The 21,610-nt window shown below is 32.4% G+C and overlaps 1 protein-coding gene across 2 annotated transcripts; it reads right to left on the bottom strand.

Moving 5' to 3' along the window:
* Positions 1 to 495: 495 nt before the first annotated feature.
* LOC139485988 (peroxiredoxin-like 2C) lies at positions 496 to 18,304 on the bottom strand. Of its 2 annotated transcripts, XM_071270674.1 has the most exons (7): positions 17,983 to 18,303; positions 17,374 to 17,410; positions 15,562 to 15,593; positions 14,876 to 14,929; positions 9,039 to 9,144; positions 4,802 to 4,924; positions 496 to 2,541 (listed from the first exon to the last, which is right to left on the bottom strand). In XM_071270674.1, the coding sequence occupies exons 1-7, from the start codon at positions 18,187 to 18,189 to the stop codon at positions 2,414 to 2,416; spliced, it is 687 nt and encodes a 228-aa protein (XP_071126775.1). In that variant the 5' UTR covers positions 18,190 to 18,303; the 3' UTR covers positions 496 to 2,413. The 2 variants fall into 2 exon arrangements, with proteins under 2 accessions (XP_071126775.1, XP_071126782.1); XM_071270681.1 differs by lacking the exons at positions 496 to 2,541; positions 4,802 to 4,924 and adding an exon at positions 4,953 to 5,202 and having other exon boundaries at positions 17,983 to 18,304.
* Positions 18,305 to 21,610: the final 3,306 nt, after the last annotated feature.

Here is a 21,610-nt window from a genome sequence, read left to right on the forward strand (position 1 = left end):
GGATCAAACATTTCCCAAAATCAGCCCACAGCTTAGTCAGATTGGAACATACATGTACCTCAGTGCAAACACAATGCACTGATCGTGAAGACATCGTTTTGACCCAGAACAAATACATCACTGGCTTTCACTGCATATAAACTTACCTAACAAATATTTCTCCAAAACAGGTTCAACTAACAGCACACTTTAAGTTACCTGGACATCAAACACATCACAGACAGTGGTGAAAATACATGAAAAAACACATCACAGGACAAGCAGAAGTGAAACTCACTGGGAAAGAGAGCTCAATTCACAAGCAATGCAACAGAGAGCAAAGAAAACTGTTAATTGAAAGACAACCCAATGCAAAGGGAGCCCAAATGTTCAGAGAGCAACATAGAACGGTATACATAAACCAATTTAGACAGCACACTCCACGTGCAGCCGTAAACCTACCTGATAGAATGTATAACTAACAAGCTTACCCTACTCTAATGAAATACAAATATCTGTATAAATAAACTTTATTGTAAAGTAATAATTTCAAAAAAAGAGTTATAAATATTTCCAAGAAAAACAAAAACATAAAAGTTACAGTGACAGCATTCAAAAGTGTATTATTTCAAAACTTAAAATATATCATTGTCATAAGCAATTTATTTGTAATGTGTTTATATATCTTCTCTTTTTTCCCGATCAAATCTATTCTTGATAAATGATGTATTGCATGCTCTTAAAATTTCTACATTATAGTGGATTTATACACTATTTAGGTTTTACTTGTTACATATGTCAACAGTAAGAAAGTTTAATGTGCACCACATATATTGACAGGAATATCTTTTTCTGTTAGTTATAATTAAACTCATCATAGATACCAGGACTAAATTTAGTATATACAACAGACGCACATTTCTTCTTTAAATGACTCATCAGTGACGCTCTAATCCAAAAAAGTTAAAAAGGCCAAATAAAGTACGAAGTTGAAGAGCATTGAGGATGAGAATTCCTAAATGTTTTGCCAAATACAGCCAAGGTAATCTATGCCTAAGGTAAAAAAGCCTTAGTATTTCAAAAAATTCAAACTATTCATATAGTGTGTGTGGTTACAATTGAGACATTACAAAACAAATGTAAATCTTCTGCTACAGTTAAATAAATGTTGTTCCTGATGAGGTATCACAATAACAACTAACTTGATAAAAACCTTTTTAAACTACATGTAGTTCTATGACTCCAAAAGGATAATCCCAACCCTGCAAGACAATTACATATAGAAGTAAATTTGATTATCTCCCCTTAAACATGTTGCATCTGAATTATGGTACTGTTCCACAACTGTGTTAAGTTTCATTGATATCAATTCATCCATTTCTGAAGAGTTTCACTTGCAGGATACAGGGACAGACATAAAGTGGCATACATGTTATGTCTAAATACTAAGTTTGTTGGTGGTATAAAAAATATAAAATTTCAAATGGTAGATTTTGTGGAATGAAGCTCTAATTTGCTTCTCCACTTAAGACAAAAGTGTTGTGTCACTTTTTAACAAAGTTTAAGAGAACTAACATTTTTATAAAAAGAGCTTCAGTTACAATATATTTAGTAAACATCTGAATGTAAAAAAAATACAATATTGCATATAGTGACAGTATGTTAGAAAAATGTTTCACAAATATTGAAATGGGTTATAATGTTTTAAATAGAGGTTTATACATGTATTGAAACTGAACACAAAATAAATAAAACAAATATTCAAAAAAACATTATTATTTATATAAATACTATAGGTTATTTGAAGGATATGAAATATGGAAGACAACTCATGTCCAATGAAAATCAAATGTTACAGAACTAAACACATTCATACTTCATCATATGAAACTTAACAACAAAGATAAAATGATATGTCCCTTTTCATCTGCATACTGATTTTATCAAACATTTCTTCTATACACAATCAGAATGTAATTATAATGATTTGATATTTGTTACATATTTTATAATGAAACTTTATATGTTTTTGGAAGGAATGTCATATGTGAAAAAAATCAAATATTATTGAATATGTAAATAAATTTATCCTCATCATGTTCATTTTTTCAATTGATTTTTTCTATGATTCAAAACCTTTAAATTTTTTTCTATGATTCAAAACCTTTAAATTATAACATTTAATGTATGAATGAATTCAATTTCCCCCTTTTTTTCTGGGGGACACGAGTATCAAGATTTTATTAAAACCAATTTTTCAACTACTATCAAATCCACTTCTTTATGATTTAAACTTTTTGTCTGGTAATAAATAAATGATATATATACAGCACAAACAACTCATTATTTGTTCTCTTCAATCTTTCAGTACAGAAAGGTCCAGTCGCATGTTCAATAATCATTTTGATTATAAGTGTACAGAATTAGATTGTGATCACAAGCTTTGAACTCTTGGGTCTTTTGGAAAACTGACTGGTAATACTCCTGCTATTTCTAACAGTTTGTTGATGGGAGTATGACTCGTGGAGTTTTTGTCCAAGTGTGAATAAAGCAATTCATTACCTGAAAAACATACATTTAATTTAACAAGAGTAAATCATGTTTAAATAAACTCATCATAGATACCAGGACTAAATTTTGTATATACGCTAGACGTGCGTTTAAGTATGAATTGTGATACGAATAACAGAATGTATTTAAAGATTCTGTGTCCATAAGACACTGCATAGTTCGCACTATATTTCCATTTTTCAATAAACTGTAAAATCTGGTTTAAACCCATATGATATATGCTATAATATAAAGTTGATGTGACAAGAACTTCAGAGAAAACAATGTGACTAAAACAAATTGCTGGATTAAGGATAGATGACGAATGTTCAAACAGGCCAGAAAGCATTATGTCCACTTTTATCATTGCAGATTTTACAAAGTTTACATTGTTGCTGGATTAAAATCCCTAAGTTTAGCAGTGTGAAAAAAAAGCCTATAAAATAAGGAGATGTGATATGATTGTCATGCTCTTCATTTGAAAAAGTGTTCACTGTTGATACAAGGATAAAACTCGAGTGGTTGAATGGGCTAGAAGTTTCCATATATGTCATATATAAAATAACTACTAATAGAAGTGCTTAAAATGGTAAGCATTTTTTATATTGACTTAATTTGTTAGCATATCATGTATGATATAAAAAGGAACACTTTTCAGTTTTTTTAACCAATGGAATATTGAATTTAACTTCCCAAATTTGAACCCCTACTCCAGACTGAAGTTATCTTACCTGGTCCAACAACTAAGGCACCCCCTCACTGCTGAACATTTCCCTGGAATTCTTGATATTTCATTGATCTCCATATACTTCTCATTACACCCATAAACATATTCTGTTTCACATGTCTACTATCTGTAAGTTATCTTACCTGGTCCAACAACTAAGGCACCCCCTTGCTGCTGAACATTTCCCTGGAATTCTTGATATTTCATTGATCTCCATATACTTCTCATTACACCCATAAACATATTCTGTTTCACATGTCTACTATCTGTAAGTTATCTTACCTGGTCCAACAACTAAAGCACCCCCTTGCTGCTGAACATTTCCCTGGAATTCTTGATATTTCATTGATCTCCATATACTTCTCATTACACCCATAAACATATTCTGTTTCACATGTCTACTATCTGTAAGTTATCTTACCTGGTCCAACAACTAAGGCACCACCTTGCTGCTGAACATTTCCCTGGAATTCTTGATATTTCATTGATCTCCATATACTTCTCATTACACCCATAAACATATTCTGTTTCACATGTCTACTACATGTATCTGTAAGTTATCTTACCTGGTCCAACAACTAAAGCACCACCTTGCTGCTGAACATTTCCCTGGAATTCTTGATATTTCATTGATCTCCATATACTTCTCATTACACCCATAAACATATTCTGTTTCACATGTCTACTACATGTATCTGTAAGTTATCTTACCTGGTCCAACAACTAAAGCACCCCCTTGCTGCTGAACATTTCCCTGGAATTCTTGATATTTCATTGATCTCCATATACTTCTCATTACACCCATAAACATATTCTGTTTCACATGTCTACTATCTGTAAGTTATCTTACCTGGTCCAACAACTAAAGCACCCCCTTGCTGCTGAACATTTCCCTGGAATTCTTGATATTTCATTGATCTCCATATACTTCTCATTACACCCATAAACATATTCTGTTTCACATGTCTACTATCTGTAAGTTATCTTACCTGGTCCAACAACTAAAGCACCCCCTTGCTGCTGAACATTTCCCTGGAATTCTTGATATTTCATTGATCTCCATATACTTCTCATTACACCCATAAACATATTCTGTTTCACATGTCTACTATCTGTAAGTTATCTTACCTGGTCCAACAACTAAGGCACCACCTTGCTGCTGAACATTTCCCTGGAATTCTTGATATTTCATTGATCTCCATATACTTCTCATTACACCCATAAACATATTCTGTTTCACATGTCTACTATCTGTAAGTTATCTTACCTGGTCCAACAACTAAAGCACCCCCTTGCTGCTGAACATTTCCCTGGAATTCTTGATATTTCATTGATCTCCATATACTTCTCATTACACCCATAAACATATTCTGTTTCACATGTCTACTATCTGTAAGTTATCTTACCTGGTCCAACAACTAAAGCACCCCCTTGCTGCTGAACATTTCCCTGGAATTCTTGATATTTCATTGATCTCCATATACTTCTCATTACACCCATAAACATATTCTGTTTGACAAGTCTACTATCTGTAAGTTATCTTACCTGGTCCAACAACTAAGGCGCCACCCTGCTGCTGAACATTTCCCTGGAATTCTTGATATTTCATTGATCTCCATATACTTCTCATTACACCCATAAACATATTCTGTTTCACATGTCTACTATCTGTAAGTTATCTTACCTGGTCCAACAACTAAAGCACCCCCTTGCTGCTGAACATTTCCCTGGAATTCTTGATATTTCATTGATCTCCATATACTTCTCATTACACCCATAAACATATTCTGTTTGACAAGTCTACTATCTGTAAGTTATCTTACCTGGTCCAACAACTAAGGCGCCACCCTGCTGCTGAACATTTCCCTGGAATTCTTGATATTTCATTGATCTCCATATACTTCTAATTACACCCATAAACATATTCTGTTTCACATGTCTGCTATCTGTAAGTTATCTTACCTGGTCCAACAACTAAAGCACCCCCTTGCTGCTGAACATTTCCCTGGAATTCTTGATATTTCATTGATCTCCATATACTTCTAATTACACCCATAAACATATTCTGTTTGACATGTCTACTATCTGTAAGTTATCTTACCTGGTCCAACAACTAAGGAGCCACCCTGCTGCTGAACATTTCCCTGGAATTCTTGATATTTCATTGATCTCCATATACTTCTCATTACACCCATAAACATATTCTGTTTGACATGTCTACTATCTGTAAGTGAAATTAAAAACTTTTAATATGACACATTAACAACAATTTTTTAATAAAAATAAATGAAATTAGAATGACAAACTACTGGTAAAATAATTAGAGACTGAGAATCTATTTTTTTATTCAGCATCAAAATATTGTATTAAAATTAAAAAGGTGGCCTTAGTCTTTTTTAATTTTTCAAATTTAAATTTATTTAGTATGGATAAATGTTGTGAAACATAAGACCACCATTCAAAAATCAGCAATTGGTTGACCAATATCATACTTCAGTTAAGGCGAAGTGTACGTAATTGCACGCCTCTAGCTATAGCGGAATACGGGATTAAAAACGTTCGTCGTTAGTTACGCAAGTTATCTCCCTTACTCCAAGAAAGGACACACGAAAGAGAAACTACTTTCTGCGGTCTATAATGAATCCAACAAGCAGGCCTGTGCTGTCTTAAACCTCATAGAAATTATCTAAATAACTCCAATTAGAAATCACAGCATTCTGTACGTTGTTCTGTGTGCAGCCTGACTTAAAAACACTGTTTGTTTGTTTTGTTTTTGTTTTTTTTTGTTTTAGACGCGTAGGAGAAGGCATTTCGTGTTTATGATATCAACAGAAAGAAAAAAACCTCACAACAAAATTATTAATTTTAAAATAAACATGTAACAATTTTTCTTCTATTGATATCAAATTAATTAAAATGAAACCTGAATTGACCCAACAATATAGTTTTAAAAAGCTGTAGTCTTGAACGAAAAACAGTACTCAACGTAAAGTTTTATAATAGGTTACAAATAATTAATGAAAGACGTGTGAATTTAATTGTTTAATTAAAAAGACATTGAAATGTTCGTATATTGTGCAATTGAAAATTTAAGGACATGATTTATATTCATATAAGATATCAGACGATACCAAGAGAATAATTTGACCACTAGTGCAAAACTTACCAGTCGGAAGAACAAAGACGGAAAACAAACAAAAAATAAACAAATTATGCCCCAAAAATTACTCAGTAACTTAAAAGTTGTCTCACTCTAGCATTTATCTTAAAATAAGTAAAAATTGTGTCATTCAACTCCCAGTTTTCAACTTTTTCTACATGTGCAGAAAATAAACAGGTGTCTTCTATTCCGTCCGCAATTTATGGGAAAACTAAATCTAAATTTAGAACCATATTGAAATTGAAAGTACACATGTAAGATAAAAATATAACATGTCATTTCTTCTTTCACATATTTCAATTTCGAAGAGATATATAGCGAAATCTGTTTTCTTTTATTGTGGGCTGTGTGCATCATTCAAAATTAGAGAATGTAATTTTGAAGTATCAAGTCTCAATTCGTGATTATGAATGAAATGAATATAGAATTACGGGGAGGGGTAGGGGGGGGGGTAGGACCTTTATCGGAACTCCGGGATCAGGTGATTTTAAGCTCGGGATTTCGGGATTGACCCTTTCGGGATCCGGGAATTCTATTTCCGAATTTCGGGTAGTCGGGATTTAATTTTTTTTAAATTCGGGACCTCGGGATTTCGTGTTTTTAAGCCCGGGATTTCGGGATCTGGATCCCTCCCTCCCTCCTCCCTCTATTATGGTTAAACAGTTAAAGAAAAGAGGTCAGGGAAGTTTTGTGATACTTGTAACTGCAATTTAGTATTTAGTGGAATAGTGGAATGAGAGGTGAAATGTGTTCAGACTACTACAATCGATTTTTTTTTAAAGATTTAACCCAAGTTTACTGCAAGGGGTGTTTAACGACCTCGATGATTATCCATGCGGATCTCGCACTCCTTTTTCACCTAGTTCCTGATCATACAAGAATTGAGAAGCCTGTGGTTTACTAGTCTTATAATGTTAGACTTTTGAGTTCATATCATTTACATTCAACGTTTTTATCGAATATTTCAAGGCTTCTTGACTATCAATGTTGACCCCCCCCCCCCCCAAATTGATTTGATAAAATGAATGAATTGCCACCCCTAATTCAAACTGAAGTCCTATAAACTGACTGGTATTCGAATTCGTTAAAAGAAATAATAGGTATCTCTGACTCATATTGATTCAATACCGTAATGCCGAAAAACAATCATTTGTTTCCGCGAATTTCGAACAGCTAGAAATATATTCCCGAGTTTCAATTTGAGTAACTCGAATAATTCAAGCCCTTTCCATGTCTGATTTTCTCCCACACGAGAAATGTAGCATTCGTACATCAGCTGAATAATACGACTGAATTATTGGGTTACAATTTGTGTAAATCCCGAATGCACATAAAAGTAAAGGTCCAGCCTGACTTTCGGAAAAGGACATTTGTAGATTTCAGATTGATTTCCAGAAATAAAAATCATACAAAAATGTTTCACGCAAATATTCGTCTTCAGACGTCTAAAGTTATACAAGGTTACTAGCCGGTCTGGATTGTAATAAAAAGAAGCGCATGCAATGCATAAAATATATAATGTCGTGGCTCAGGGATGTGTTGAATTATAGAGATGCTTATGCGGCACAAAGATAAGATTAATTTACCCAAATGTACTAAGAATTACAACACAACTTAATAAAATTGAGAATGGAAATGGGGAATGTGCCAAAGAGACAAAAACCCGACCATAGAAAAAAACAACAGCAGAAGGTCACCAACAGTTAAATTTACTTAAATATTGATTTGTTATCCTGTGCCAGACAGATGGCTGATATTCTGAGAAGAGACCTTGATGAAATGAAGTTTTATGGGAACAAAGACTTTGAAAACACGTCGCAGTGTTTAGATTTTAACAAAAATAAGGCACCAAGGTCGAAAATAGTTCTAGTTCATAATGAAGAAAATGTCAACCGTTTTCTAGCTTGGCGATCTCCGCACGCACCCGAATATAATAGACAAATACAATACAATTGTACACAAAACGTAACATAAAAACCTAAAGACCGAGCAACACGCACTCCAACAAAACGGTATATATTTCATACAAGTATAGAACTATATGAAGTGCGTAACTGTTGCGGCGACGTCAATAACGTTGTCGTCGTTTTTTGTTTTTTTACACTCAAGATTCAACTTTAACAGAGTATAGCTTGAAAAGTAGCACGGTTGCTAAGGACTTTCTTTGCACCAATCGATTCCTCAGACATTTTAGAATCGTCTCATAATCTAAAAAAAAAATCGATTGTCTTATATAATAGAAAATCTTGGAAATGTAACAATTCCTGCCGAATTTCACGATTTTCCCTATACATCCTTTGTAATTTTGGTGTATGATGCTGTTAACTTCAACAGCTCGTATCTCAAAAACGAAAACGGTTACCCCCTTTTTTTATTTTATTTTCCGATTTATTTTTACAAGCGGAATCTACATGTAAAATTTAAAAAAAATCCATTGTGTAGTTTAATTACGTACACTTCGCCTTAAAAGGTACTGTATTATTCAATGGTACATTACCATTACCAATATTTGAACTGAATAAGCTGGTTTCACAACTAATTTTTAAGGAATACCAAGTAGCAGAACTTGTTTTGAAATTTGAAACTATAACCTATAAAAACTGTATTTAAAAATGTACACACCTGAACTTCCATGTTCCAAGTGTTCTTTTAAGCCTAATGCTTTGTAAAGCACTCTTTCTGGATCGGTATATAAAGTGGACTGATATCCAGTCAACTTCTTAAAATCCTGAAATAAACAAAACATTTATTGAAATACGAATAAACAAGAATGTGTCCATAGTACACGGATGCCCCACTCGCACTATCATTTTACATGTTCACTGGACCGTGAAATTGGGGTCAATACAGGGGTGTGGAAATATTTGTTGTGAGCACTTGTCCCCGGGCAAGTGAAACCTAAAATTTTACTTGTCCTGAAAAAATTTTACTTGTCCGGAAATTTTTTTACTTGCCCTGATGATCCCTATAAATATTGAAGTATTTCTTGTTAGCTAATATATGATTCTTACTTAGCACTGTTCTGCATCACAAACAAATGAAATATATTTGTTTATATGTTTAAAAAATTAGGAAAGTAGGAAATGGGTTGACATCAATGGGACAGAAACCTAACAGCAAACCAACCAATGAAATGACATGTAATAAAAGGACAATTTTGAAGCAGTTTTTTAATAAAAATTGTAGCCAGTAGGTACATATACTAAATTTGAGGACAGTGATTGAAGAAATGTAAACTAAACAATAGATAAACTATTGATTTTTTGGTGTTTCTCTGAACTGACACTTGTTTTTCTTTCTTGATTATTTATTAGTGTCTTGATGGTCAATTAATGCATCCCTTTTATTTTCCACTTTGAATGACCTTTCATCTATAAATAAGACTTCATCTATAAATAAGACAAATTAATTTATTTTCCGAATTTCCATAGATAGCCAGAGGCAATCTGATATCCACGATGTCTGAAATTCTCGCTTCCGTTTTTTTTTTTATGTGTCCTCCATTTGCATTTAAGGTTTTCTACTCGACTCATGACTCTTTTTGTCTTGCTTGTCCACCTTTTTATAAAGTATTTTCCAATCTAAATCTCGATACAAAATTTAAAGAAATGACACTTCCGTTAAATGATGGATAAAACCTAATCGACGATCCCGGGTCAATGGACAAAGCCAAGGGTTACACTAAAGACCTGAAAGTGGACCTGAAAAGACCTGAAAAGACCTGAAAGTATACGACTAAAATTATTCAAATTGCAATAACTTTTTTATTATTGGATGGAATTTCTTCAAGTTGGAATTTTATTAATTGTTAATATCCATATTTCATTAAAATTTAAATATTTTAAATCAAAAACATTTTTTTTAAGCTAAAAATTGGACCTGAACGGAGAATTGAAAAGACCTGATGGGACCTGAAAATATATGGTCGGACTAATTCTAACTTCAATAATTTTTTCAAGACTCAATGTTTATCTTTCAACTTCAGATTTTGTGAAACAAAAAGTTCAGTATAATAATAATATTAAAACAAAATATTGAAAAAATATCGTTGAGGTGTCAAAACTCGGGCCTGAACGGAAAATTAAATAACATAAATTTGCTTGAAAAGCCTGTGGTCAGATTTATTCAAGATCTTTAACTGTTTTCAATCAATCTCCATGAAATATGAATTTTGTTATATGAAAGGTATAATATATCATTGAAATGATAAAGACTTTTATCGAAATTAAAAAAAATATAATGGTTGAGTTACAAAATTCGGACCTTGTCGGGGAAATAAAAGACATGAATGGATCAATGGGGTAGATGTATTTTAACTCGCACAACATTGTTTTTTTTTTCTATTTGTTTTCATTTTAGACAAAAGTCTATTGAAGAGAACGAATGACTTTATATTTATACAGAAACATATTTGAATACAAAATACCTTTTTGATGATGAAAAAAAAAAAAGAAAAAAAAAAGAAGATTGCCCGTTGAAATTATTCAAACCAGAGACATATTATACAATATGTGTTCGTCGATTGGAATGTTTTAATTACGTGAACGTGTGCCGGTTGTAATTGATTATTGATATTAGGTGATAATTGGATCATTAGACTATGTCTAAATAAACATTTCACTTTAATCTTTTAATTGGATTATCACTATATCTTGTTACACGAAGTATGCATTTATTTATAAGATTTTTACCCAATTTCATAGTATTTCATACTTCATAGTTAACATATATCTTTTTTAACCTAAGAATTATTTATATTTTAAGCTGCTTGTCCCATTTTGAATATAACTTTTATGAGATTATTTACAAGTTTAAATAGTATATTTTTGTATATATATTTTGGTTTTAAGGATCAGTGTCTCATTGAAGTAAATTTTTGGCTGGATATTGATTGTTGTTTGTGTGTATATGAATATTGTGTGAATGCCTTGTTTCAATCAGAGACATATAATACAATTGTATTATATGTCTCTGTTTCAATCAGTATATGACACTATCATAAACAATTTTATTCTTTATTCTTTTCCGTCAATTAAAAATTACAAAGAAGATGGGTGTGATCCCAATGAGACAGATCTCCACAAGAGACAAAATGACACCAAACACTGATGAAAAGTTAACAACCATATTTTTCGTCTTTGCAATGAAATGTATAGTTAGACAAATCCTTGGTCTATGTTTATCATTTTTTGTTTTAAAAAAATATTAGCGGAATTTTAGGCTCATTCAGATTTTTTATTTTCCGTTCAGGTCCGAGTTTTGACACCCCAACGATATTTTTTCAATATTTGTTTTAATATTATCATTATATTGAACCCTTTGTTTCACAAAATCAAAAGTTGAAAGAAATCCTCTGAATATTAAAAAAGTTATTGAAGTTGGAATTAGTCCGACCATATATTTTCAGGTCCCTTCAGGTCTTTTCATTTCTCCGTTCAGGTCCAACTTTTAGCATCGAAAATTTCTTTTTAATTTAAAAACATTTAAATTTTAATTAAATATGGATATTAACAATTAATAAAATTCCAATTTGAAGAAATTCCATCAAACAATAAAAAAAGTTATTGCAATTTGAATAATTTTAATCGTATATTTTCAGGTCTTTTCAGGTCTTTTCAGGTCCACTTTCAGGTCTTTAGTGTAACCCCAAAGCCAATGCAATGTTACGCGACTCGGGTTCTCATACTTATTTTTATTTATTTTGGTAATCGATCTATTTCCGGTATCATGCTATGAGCCCAAGACCACAATTAATATAGTTCCTTTTAAATAGAGTGTATTTTTCCTTAATTTTTTTTCCCTTCCTCACTCATTTCTTAGATTTTTTTGGGTGGAAATGAAAGAAGAGAGGTGAAATAAATTTTTGGATGTTGTATTTAAACTGATTTTGATATGGAATGTGTGATTAGACCAAGTGCAAAAAGGTCATATTTACAGTTTTCGGAACCTCTCTTGACTTGTCAATAGGGGTATGGATGTGTATTGGCTAAATTTGTAAAAGATATTGCTTCAATCTTTCTGAATTTTGGATATATATATTTGGACTAAGACTATACATTACACACACAAAAAATTTGACAAAAGTGCATGGTGCAATTTTTTTAATGATACAAAACGTTATAAAAAACTGATAGAGGAATTAATTGTGGTCTGTGGCCTTATATTTATCGTCATGAACATTGATGTTTTTACTTGCTGAACATTGGTTTCTTTTACATAGTATGAAATTCAAAACAGTGTAGCTGTGGCCATTGATTGACCCATCAAAATCATCCATTGACTGGGACAATTTACGTGAACGTTTGTCTGTAACAACCACTGTTCATGACGTACCTACGATAGACATTTAAACTGTGGGGTCAACAAAGGTTTCTTAACACCTTTAATTATAAAATAATTCGAAAAATTAATCAGGAATTACCTTTGTGTTTTGATTTATATAATTTATATAAATCAACATATCGTGTTATTTCTGATTAATTTTTCGAATTACTTTATTTAGGTGTTGAGAACCTTTGGTGACCCCATAGTTTAAGTGTCTTTAAAAAGTACATAGTGAGCATTGGTCGTTACATACAAACGTTCACCTAAATTGTCCCAGTCAATGAATGATTTTAATGTGTCAATCAATGGCCACAGCTACACTGTTTTGAATTTCATACTAAATTAAACTTCTTTATACGTTTTGAAATTAATTTTATGTTTTTGTTGGATTTGAACTTTGTCTTGCATATTTTTTTTACTTGTCCTCGGGCAACCAAGACAAAAATAATTACTTGTCCGGTTGTTCAAATGTACGAGTCGGGCGAGTCGGGCATAGCATTTACACACCCCTGCAATACTTTAATTTGGCATTAAAATTAGAAAGATCATATCATAGGGAACATGTGTACTAAGTTTCAAATTGATTGGACTTCAACTTCATCAAAAACTACCTCGACCAAAAACTACCTCGACCAAAAACTTTAACCTGAAGCGGGACGAACGAACAGACGAACGAACGGACGAACGGAGGCACAGACCAGAAAACATAATGCCCCTCTACTATCGTAGGTGGGGCATAAAAATAATAAACATGAAATCTGAATGCATGCAAATATTTCTAAGCTTGATCCAATTAAGCTCTTCGATTACATAGATATAGGAAGATGTGGTATGAGTTCCAATGAGACAACTCTCCATCCAAGTAACAATTTATAGAAGTAAACCATTATAGGTCAAGGTATGGCCTTCAACACAGAGCGGGAGGTTTGGCTCACACCGAACAGCAAGCTGTAAAGGGCCTCAAAAATTACTAATGTAAACACACTTTCCCTCCCTCCTCAAACAATCACCCTTTCAATCCAAAATGAAATCTATTTATAATCAAACAGGATATTAATTGTTCCTGTATCAGTGATACTGTAAAATCTATGAAGCTATACATGCCATGACAATTTTTGTCAGAGTTAATTATATGAAATGCACATTTAGACCCAGAAGTTAAATGTGACATGTACCTTTGAACTCTTAAAAGAACAAAGTTGTCAATAATTGGGTGATGACATTGTGATGAGGCCAAATAAAAAAGTATGTGTGGTTCCAGTTACATCTGAAAAAAAGTTAGGGTACGTAGGTAGGGATTTTTTTTTTATTTTATGTTTTTTTTTTACATTGAGTCTATGGGAGCAACATTCTGACTTTAACAGTGCTTAATGAAAAATGACAAAAAAATCTTTAGGGTAGGCTATTTTTAAGCTGAAAAAGTAGGAACGGTAGGGTTACTGGAACCACACATATATTTTTATTTGGCCTGAGGAAGATAATCATTTTCTGTGTAACTGATGCATGTATCATCATATCAGTTAAATAACTAGCAGGAAATTACCCGTTAAATGCTGTTATAATTCCTCAAACTAAAGGTGAATTTATATAAAAAAAACTCCTGCATGTATCATAGTTAAGTGCAAGCCTGCGTCGAAAACATGACAAACAAAAACTCACTCAAGTTGACATTAGTTTATGTTCAAAATGTAAAATGATGCAAAAATATGCCATTCGTTTCCTTGTCCTGTTCTGGTAATCCGAGGTATAATTTGGTAACAGTGCACTAGAAATTAACATTTAAGGGGAGCTAACTTTGTGATTTGCTATCATTCTAACCAAAAGTTATCTAGAGTTTTCTCAAGTTACCAGACACGCAGAAAAAATAGACATACCATTTCTAACTCAGGATGAGGATTACTTCAAAATAGAATGGGTAGGTCAGTGGTTTTTTTTTTTTTTTTTTTTTTTTCAGCCATGTTTTGATTTTTTTCAAAATTGCCTGATTCCTCCAAAGACTGGCACTTAATACTTAAAACACCAAGCTAACACAGTTTTATAATTTCTTGCGTGTAATTTTCACTGTTGTGTAAAGTGCATCAAATAATATACAAACAGAGGATATATATCAAGTAAGAAAACATAAACACACTTACTTTTATAAATTTAAAAGGTGCTGGCCCAATTACAACAAGTCGTACATCTGCTTCCTAAAATAGAAAAGTAGTAACATTAATTTTTTTTAAAGAAGTTATATAAAAATATTGTTTTTTAAATGATATCATTAGAAATTTTGAGACAATTTCTGTCATTAAAAAAATATTTTTGCAAAACCATACCTTACCAACTGTGGTCATTTTTTTGGTCAGACAAAGCAGACAAATCATTTAGACTTCTAAAAATAGCAATTGATTTAGTATGTCACCAGACATCGCATACCACAAGGCTTTTATTATCTTTTATGTTGGCTGGTACATTCCTATTTGTACATGAACAGTACCGTCAGTAGGTGGTTCTTTTCCATATATTCAATGAACATCTTATAAGAAAATTTCTGAATTCAGGCAGTACTTCTCAATAAGAATAGGAGGGTAAAGTAAAAGTACCGGGTACCACCTCCATTGACCTCCTATAAATGAATGGCCTGGAGGTGACATAAAAAATTGTTTAAAGCTACCATGTGCATATAATTCAACAAACAGAAAATGTTTATCTCACTTCCCTGCAGACAAACAAATATTTCTTTCTGGTCTACTACATGTATTATTCATTTTTTTCGTAAAGAACATTGGCTACTTAGCCATGTTAGCAGCAAGTTATTAATATTAATAGCAAGACATACCTGAAGATACTCAAAAGGAACCAATGCCAGATCTGAAAAAGATTATTCATAAAAATTAATACTGTTAGTCAAGATTAAGAAATTTAATGGTATTTTTTTTTAATCATTTATTTTGGAAGTAAAGTTTTAATAAACTTGCACATAATGTTGTTACAGTGATCAAGATACATGTTCTTTTTAGTAATGTTCTGTTGTAAGGTTGCTGTCTCAATTGTCATTTCTAATGAGGTTAAACTATTATGAAATATATTTTTATACATTTGAAGCTTGTTGATCATTTGAGAAACCATCAGATGGGTTCATGTCTTTCTGGATTCATCATTTTCAAAAGTGGTGAGTTCAAAGATGCATCATTCAAGATTGTACATTTTTGTATATACATGTACTGACCACATATAGATGTATCATTGTACAACAAAATCTTAACTAGAGGCTCTCAAGAGCCTGTGTCGCTCACCTTGGTCTATGTGCATATTAAACAATGGACACAGAAAAATTCATGACATAATTGTGTTTTGGGGATGGTGATGTGTTTGTAGATCTTACTTTACTGAACATTCTTGTTGCTACATTTATCTTTATCTATAATGAACTTGGCCCAGTAATTACAGTGGAAAATATTTTCTAAAAATTTACAAAAATTTATGAAAAATGCTAAAAATTAACTATAAAGGGCAATAACTCCTTAAGGGGTCAATTGACTATTTTGGTCATGTTGACTTATTTGTAAATCTAACTTTGCTGAACATTATTGCTGTTTACAGTTTATCTCTATCTATAATAATATTCAAGATAATAACCAAAAAACAGCAAAAATTCCCTAAAATTACCAATTCAGGGGCAGCAACCCAACAACGGGTTGTCGGATTCATCTGAAAATTTGAGGGCAGAAAGATGTTGACCTGACAAACAATTTTATTCTGTCAGATTTGCTCTGAATGCTTTGGTTTTTGAGTTATAAGTCAAAAACTGCATTTTACCCCTATGTTCTATTTTTAGCCATGGTGGCCATCTTGGATGGTTTGCCAAGTCACGCCACACACTTTTTAAACTAGATACCCAAAAAGATGATCGTGGCCAAGTTTGGATTAATTTGGCACAGTAGTTTCAGAGGAGAAGATTTTTGTAAAAGATTTCTAAGATTTTTGAAAAATGGTTAAAAATTGACTATAAAGGTCAATTACTCCTAAAGGGGTCAACTGACCATTTTGGTCATGTTGACTTATTTGTAAATCTAACTTTGCTGAACATTATTGCTGTTTACAGTTTATCTCTATCTATAATAATATTCAAGATAATAACCAAAAACAGCAAAAATTCCCTAAAATTACCAATTCAGGGGCAGCAACCCAACAACGGGTTGTCGGATTCATCTGAAAATTTGAGGACAGAAAGATCTTGACCTGATAAACAAATTTACCCCCATGTCAGATTTGCTCTAAATGCTTTGGTTTTTGAGTTATAAGCCAAAAACTGCATTTTACCCCTATGTTCTATTTTTAGCCATGGTGGCCATCTTGGTTGGTTGGCCGGGTCACGCCACACATTTTTTAAACTAGATACCCCAATGATGATTGTGGCCAAGTTTGGATTAATTTGGCCCAGTAGTTCCAGAGGAGAAGATTTTTGTAAAAGTTAACGACGGACGATGACGACGGACGCCAAGTGATGGGAAAAGCTCACTTGGCCCTTCGGGCCAGGTGAGCTAAAAATAATCTAAATTTGACTTCATTACTGCCTCTTAATTTCAACATGTTTAAAATAGATGTTCATGTATAATAAGTGTTGTACTAAACTAAAACTACTACTTGCCTTCTACATAATCTTTACACACAAAACACAGAAAATGCTGAAAAGAAAAGAAGTTCAGTTTTATAGGGTTATATTTTGTTTCTCTAGAACATTGCAGGAATGAAATGTTAAGTATGTTAACCATTAAAAGAAAATAGAGTATGAATAATAATAACTTGGGATTTAGTCTAAGACGTTAAAGAAAAAAAATTTAATAGCCTTTCAAGGCGTCAAAATTATTTGGACTACTTGGGATTCATAATTTCTGTAGTCAATTTTATTTAAGAAAAGAATGCAATTGAATTAATTATTTTCTCATTATCATGTTTATTTGACATACTTTCAGTGATCAAGAAATACCCTTCATCTAGAAAAAAGCACCAAATTAAGGTAAAGAGAAAACCTGCACAAGTCATCATGGTCATTGGTATAAGATTGAGGATTTGCATTAATAGATGAATACATTAATTTCTGAATTAACAGCATTGATATCATAATTGTGTCTCGTGTTTCTGCATGTTTTAGTCTATTTCAAGTATTTCTTCTATTTGTTTAAAGGATTATGGAATTTTCTAAATTTTCTTGCCCTAACAGTTTGAGAGAGAAAAAAGTACATGTACACAATGTTACCCTTGTAAAGACAATGATTGTTTTCTGTTTCTTGTAAATATCTCCAAAACGTATTTTGTTGCCCATTTCATCAAATACAATCATATCTTGAATCTTCTCAAAGTCCACTTCCATTGTCGGCTCATCTGGTTTATCTGTTCTAGTTATCTTTAGATCGTCGACTCCTTTGATTTCTTCTGGAGCGTTTAGTTCCTCTTTAGTTGACATTTTGCTGGTCACTTTTAAATCAAACTGTTTCTTGCTGCAGGGTTCGTTTGGGCTAGCATGTGCCTGTTTTCTTTTGTCGATGTCATTAAAAAGCAGTTTAATAAGTTAAGGACTACCGTTGTTTTAAGCGCATGGATGACAATGATTGATTTTAACCGGTAAAGGTGAAGGTTGCAATCAGTTACCACGGTAACAGGTAAACTTTTCCAAAACATTATTTTTTGGTGGGGAAATATAAAATTAATCTAAAAAAAATTATGAATAATAAATTTCTTGTTGAAAATTTGGATTTTTGATAGGAAATCTAAAAAAATTTCACAAAATTGGCAGGGTTAAAAAAAAATATAAATGCAACTTTGAAAAGGGGGCCAAATCAAATAAATGATTTTACCACGAACTTGCACATCCCATATAACTTTTTTCTTTAAAATTTCTTAGATATGTATTTTTTCAATCATTTATAAAAAAAATTTAAACTAATAAATTTATCTTAAAAAAACTAGACTCTATAGATATTTTGTTCTAAACAAGAGTGCACATGCTGAAATGTCTCACCAGTGACCTTCTTTACTAATCATTAAGTGACGGATCCAGAACTTTGCCTAAAAGGGGGGGCCTGCTGACTGACCTAAGGGGGGCCCGCTCCAGTCATGCTTCAGTGATTCCCTATGTAATCAACCAAAATTTGCCCACGAAAAAGGGGGGGGGGGCAGGGCCCCCTTGATCCGCCTATGTCATTGATATTATGTTGATAGTCCTAAAAATAAAGCTTTATTGCAACTGTCACATAAACTCCACATTAACCAAGAAAACTAAACATTGATCAATGAACCATGAAAAAAGGGGTCAAGGTCAGATGAACCATGCCAGGCAGACATGTACAGCTAACAATTCTTCCATACAACAAATATAGTTGACCTATTGCTTATTAATTAAGAAAAACAGACCAAAACACAAATACTTAACACTTAGCAATGAACCATAAAAATGAGGTCAAGGTCAAATAAAACCTACAAGACTGACATATAGATCATAAAATATTTCCATACACCAAATATAGTTGACCTATTGCATATAGTATTAGAAAAATAGACCAAAACTCAAAACTTAACTTTGACCACTGAACCATAAAAATGAGGTCAAGGTCATATGACACCTGTCAGCTAGACATGTACACCTTACAATCATTCCATACACGAAATATAGTTGCCCTATTGCATATAGTATAAGCAAAATCAGACCAAAACACAAAAACTTAACTATAACCACTGGACCATGAAAATGAGGTCAAGGTCAGATGACACCTGCCAGTTGGACACGTACACCTTACAGTCCTTCCATACACCGAATATACTAGACCTACTGCTTATAGTATCTGAGATATGGAATTGACCACAAAAACTTGTAACCTTGTTCACTATCAATGAAATGAGGTCGAGGTCAAGTGAATACTGTCTGACGGGCATGAGGACATTGCAAGGTACCCACATACAAAATATAGTTATCCTTTTACTTATAATAAGAGAGAATTTAACATTACAAAAAATCCAAACTTTTTTTTTCAAGTAGTCAATGAAACCATGAAAATGAGGTCAAGGACATTGGACATGTGACTGACGGAAACTTCGTAACATCACACATCTATATACCAAGTATGAAGCATCCAGGTCTTCCACCTTCCAAAATATAAAGCTTTTAAGAAGTTAGCTTACACTGCCGCCGCCACCACCGGATCACCTTCCCTATGTCGAGCTTTCTGCAACTAAAGTTGCAGGCTCGACAAAAACAGAGAAAAATATGATAAAACCTTCTTATATTAATACCTATAGTTTTTTTAAGATAAATTTATTCAGATTGGTCCACTTCATCATTATTAAAAGTATGAAAAAAAGTTTAATTGTGAAACTGTGATTCTTTTCACAATAATAGCCCAAAAATGGGTAAAAATTGATGAAAATGGAAAAATCTTCAAAATTGGGTACTTTCAAGGGTCCGTAGCAAAAAAAGAAGTGCACCACCATATGATTTTTTCTTCACTAATTATCTTTTTACAGTCACATAAACCGAAAAATAAGGTTAGGAAAAAAAATTTAATTCTAGAAATGTTTGGCTTTTCAGAGGAGTACATCCTTAAACACTCATGTTATTTTCCTTCTGCTTTTCTCTGAAGTTGGAAGCCAGTATATTTTTGAAGAGAAACATTTACTTCCTGGCTCCTGGGGTCCTCAAGAGTATTTAAAAGTTTTTCTTTACTGCATATGGCTCTTTGAAACTTTTAGTTCAACTGTTTATTAATAAGAATATCATGCTTTTTGCATGAATTAAACATATAGGGAAAAAAACCAAAAGATACTTACTTCAATTTTGTCTACAACAACTGTTTGATTTATTCTAGTAGGGGGAAGGAGGAATTTTCTGAGTGAAATATTAATTTTTATATTTGGCCTTATATATTTTTTTTTATGAAAATTGATATTTTCCCTTTTATGGAAGGGAACAATGGCTGCAAACCTGAATCTTTGTATTATAAGAAGGTAAAACAGTCCAATTGTACTACGATTGTTTTTACAAATGAAATGTGATTTTTACTCCCTTAAAATTGTAGTTGTCATTTTTATTTTATCTAGATAAAACCTTTTGTTGTAAATGTGTCTGTGCAAATGACTATTGTTTGTTGTCATTATGGCAAGCTCCTAATGCATTCCCTTACATTCTTTGGCAGTTTTCTTCTGAGTATGCAAGATATATATATTTTCCACTGGTATTTTAGAAAACAATTCATCCATTATTTTTTCAACAATAAAAAAAAACTCCTTATGAAAAGATGGAAGAAAAAAAAATCTGATTTAATTCTAAGCAAATAAATAAATAAAAGCTCAACAATAGGTACATAACTTTGGGCATATATAACTGTCCATTGTAGAGAGTAATGCACTGTAACCTGTATTCTTTATTTCATGTTCTAGAATTTGTTTTAAATAGCTTATGCCACTCAGCTAAGTCTATGTGCCTTTTCAACTTTGGACACTCTCCAATAATGTTGACTAGACTAGGATTCATAACAAAATTCCTATTTTCTCAGTTGATCTTGTATTGCTGTTAATTTTTTCTGATAACAGTTTTCTCAATCTACTTAAATTTTGCCACAAAAACAAACAAGAACTTTTCAGAGTGACAGCAAACAGGAATTACCGGCAAAGGTTGAATCCTGAATAGTTGAGCAGGTATGGACACAATATTTATGCTTAAAAACAGTTCAAAAATTGTGATTGTGATTGAATATTTGACACAACATAGGTTTGCAACACATAATGAATGTGGTCAAAGAACTGAAAAATTTGAATTGGATATATACCTTTTGTGGTCCATTGTCCAAAATCTAAGTACATTTATTTCAGAATCAGCATAAGAAGAACCCCAA

This window comes from Mytilus edulis, chromosome 1, assembly GCF_963676685.1.
Source record: "Mytilus edulis chromosome 1, xbMytEdul2.2, whole genome shotgun sequence".
In the NCBI taxonomy this organism is placed as follows: Eukaryota; Metazoa; Mollusca; class Bivalvia; order Mytilida; family Mytilidae; genus Mytilus; species Mytilus edulis.

Excerpts from the sequence above, each read along its gene's own strand:
- LOC139485988 (XM_071270674.1), bottom strand. The coding sequence starts at position 18,189 with ATGTCAACTAAAGAGGAACTAAACGCTCCAGAAGAAATCAAAGGAGTC. Across the intron at positions 15,594-17,373 it reads GTGTAAAGATTATGTAGAAG|ATCTGGCATTGGTTCCTTTT; the intron begins GCAAGTAGTAGT and ends AATCTTTTTCAG. Across the intron at positions 2,542-4,801 it reads CGCCTTAGTTGTTGGACCAG|GTAATGAATTGCTTTATTCA; the intron begins GTAAGATAACTT and ends TATGTTTTTCAG.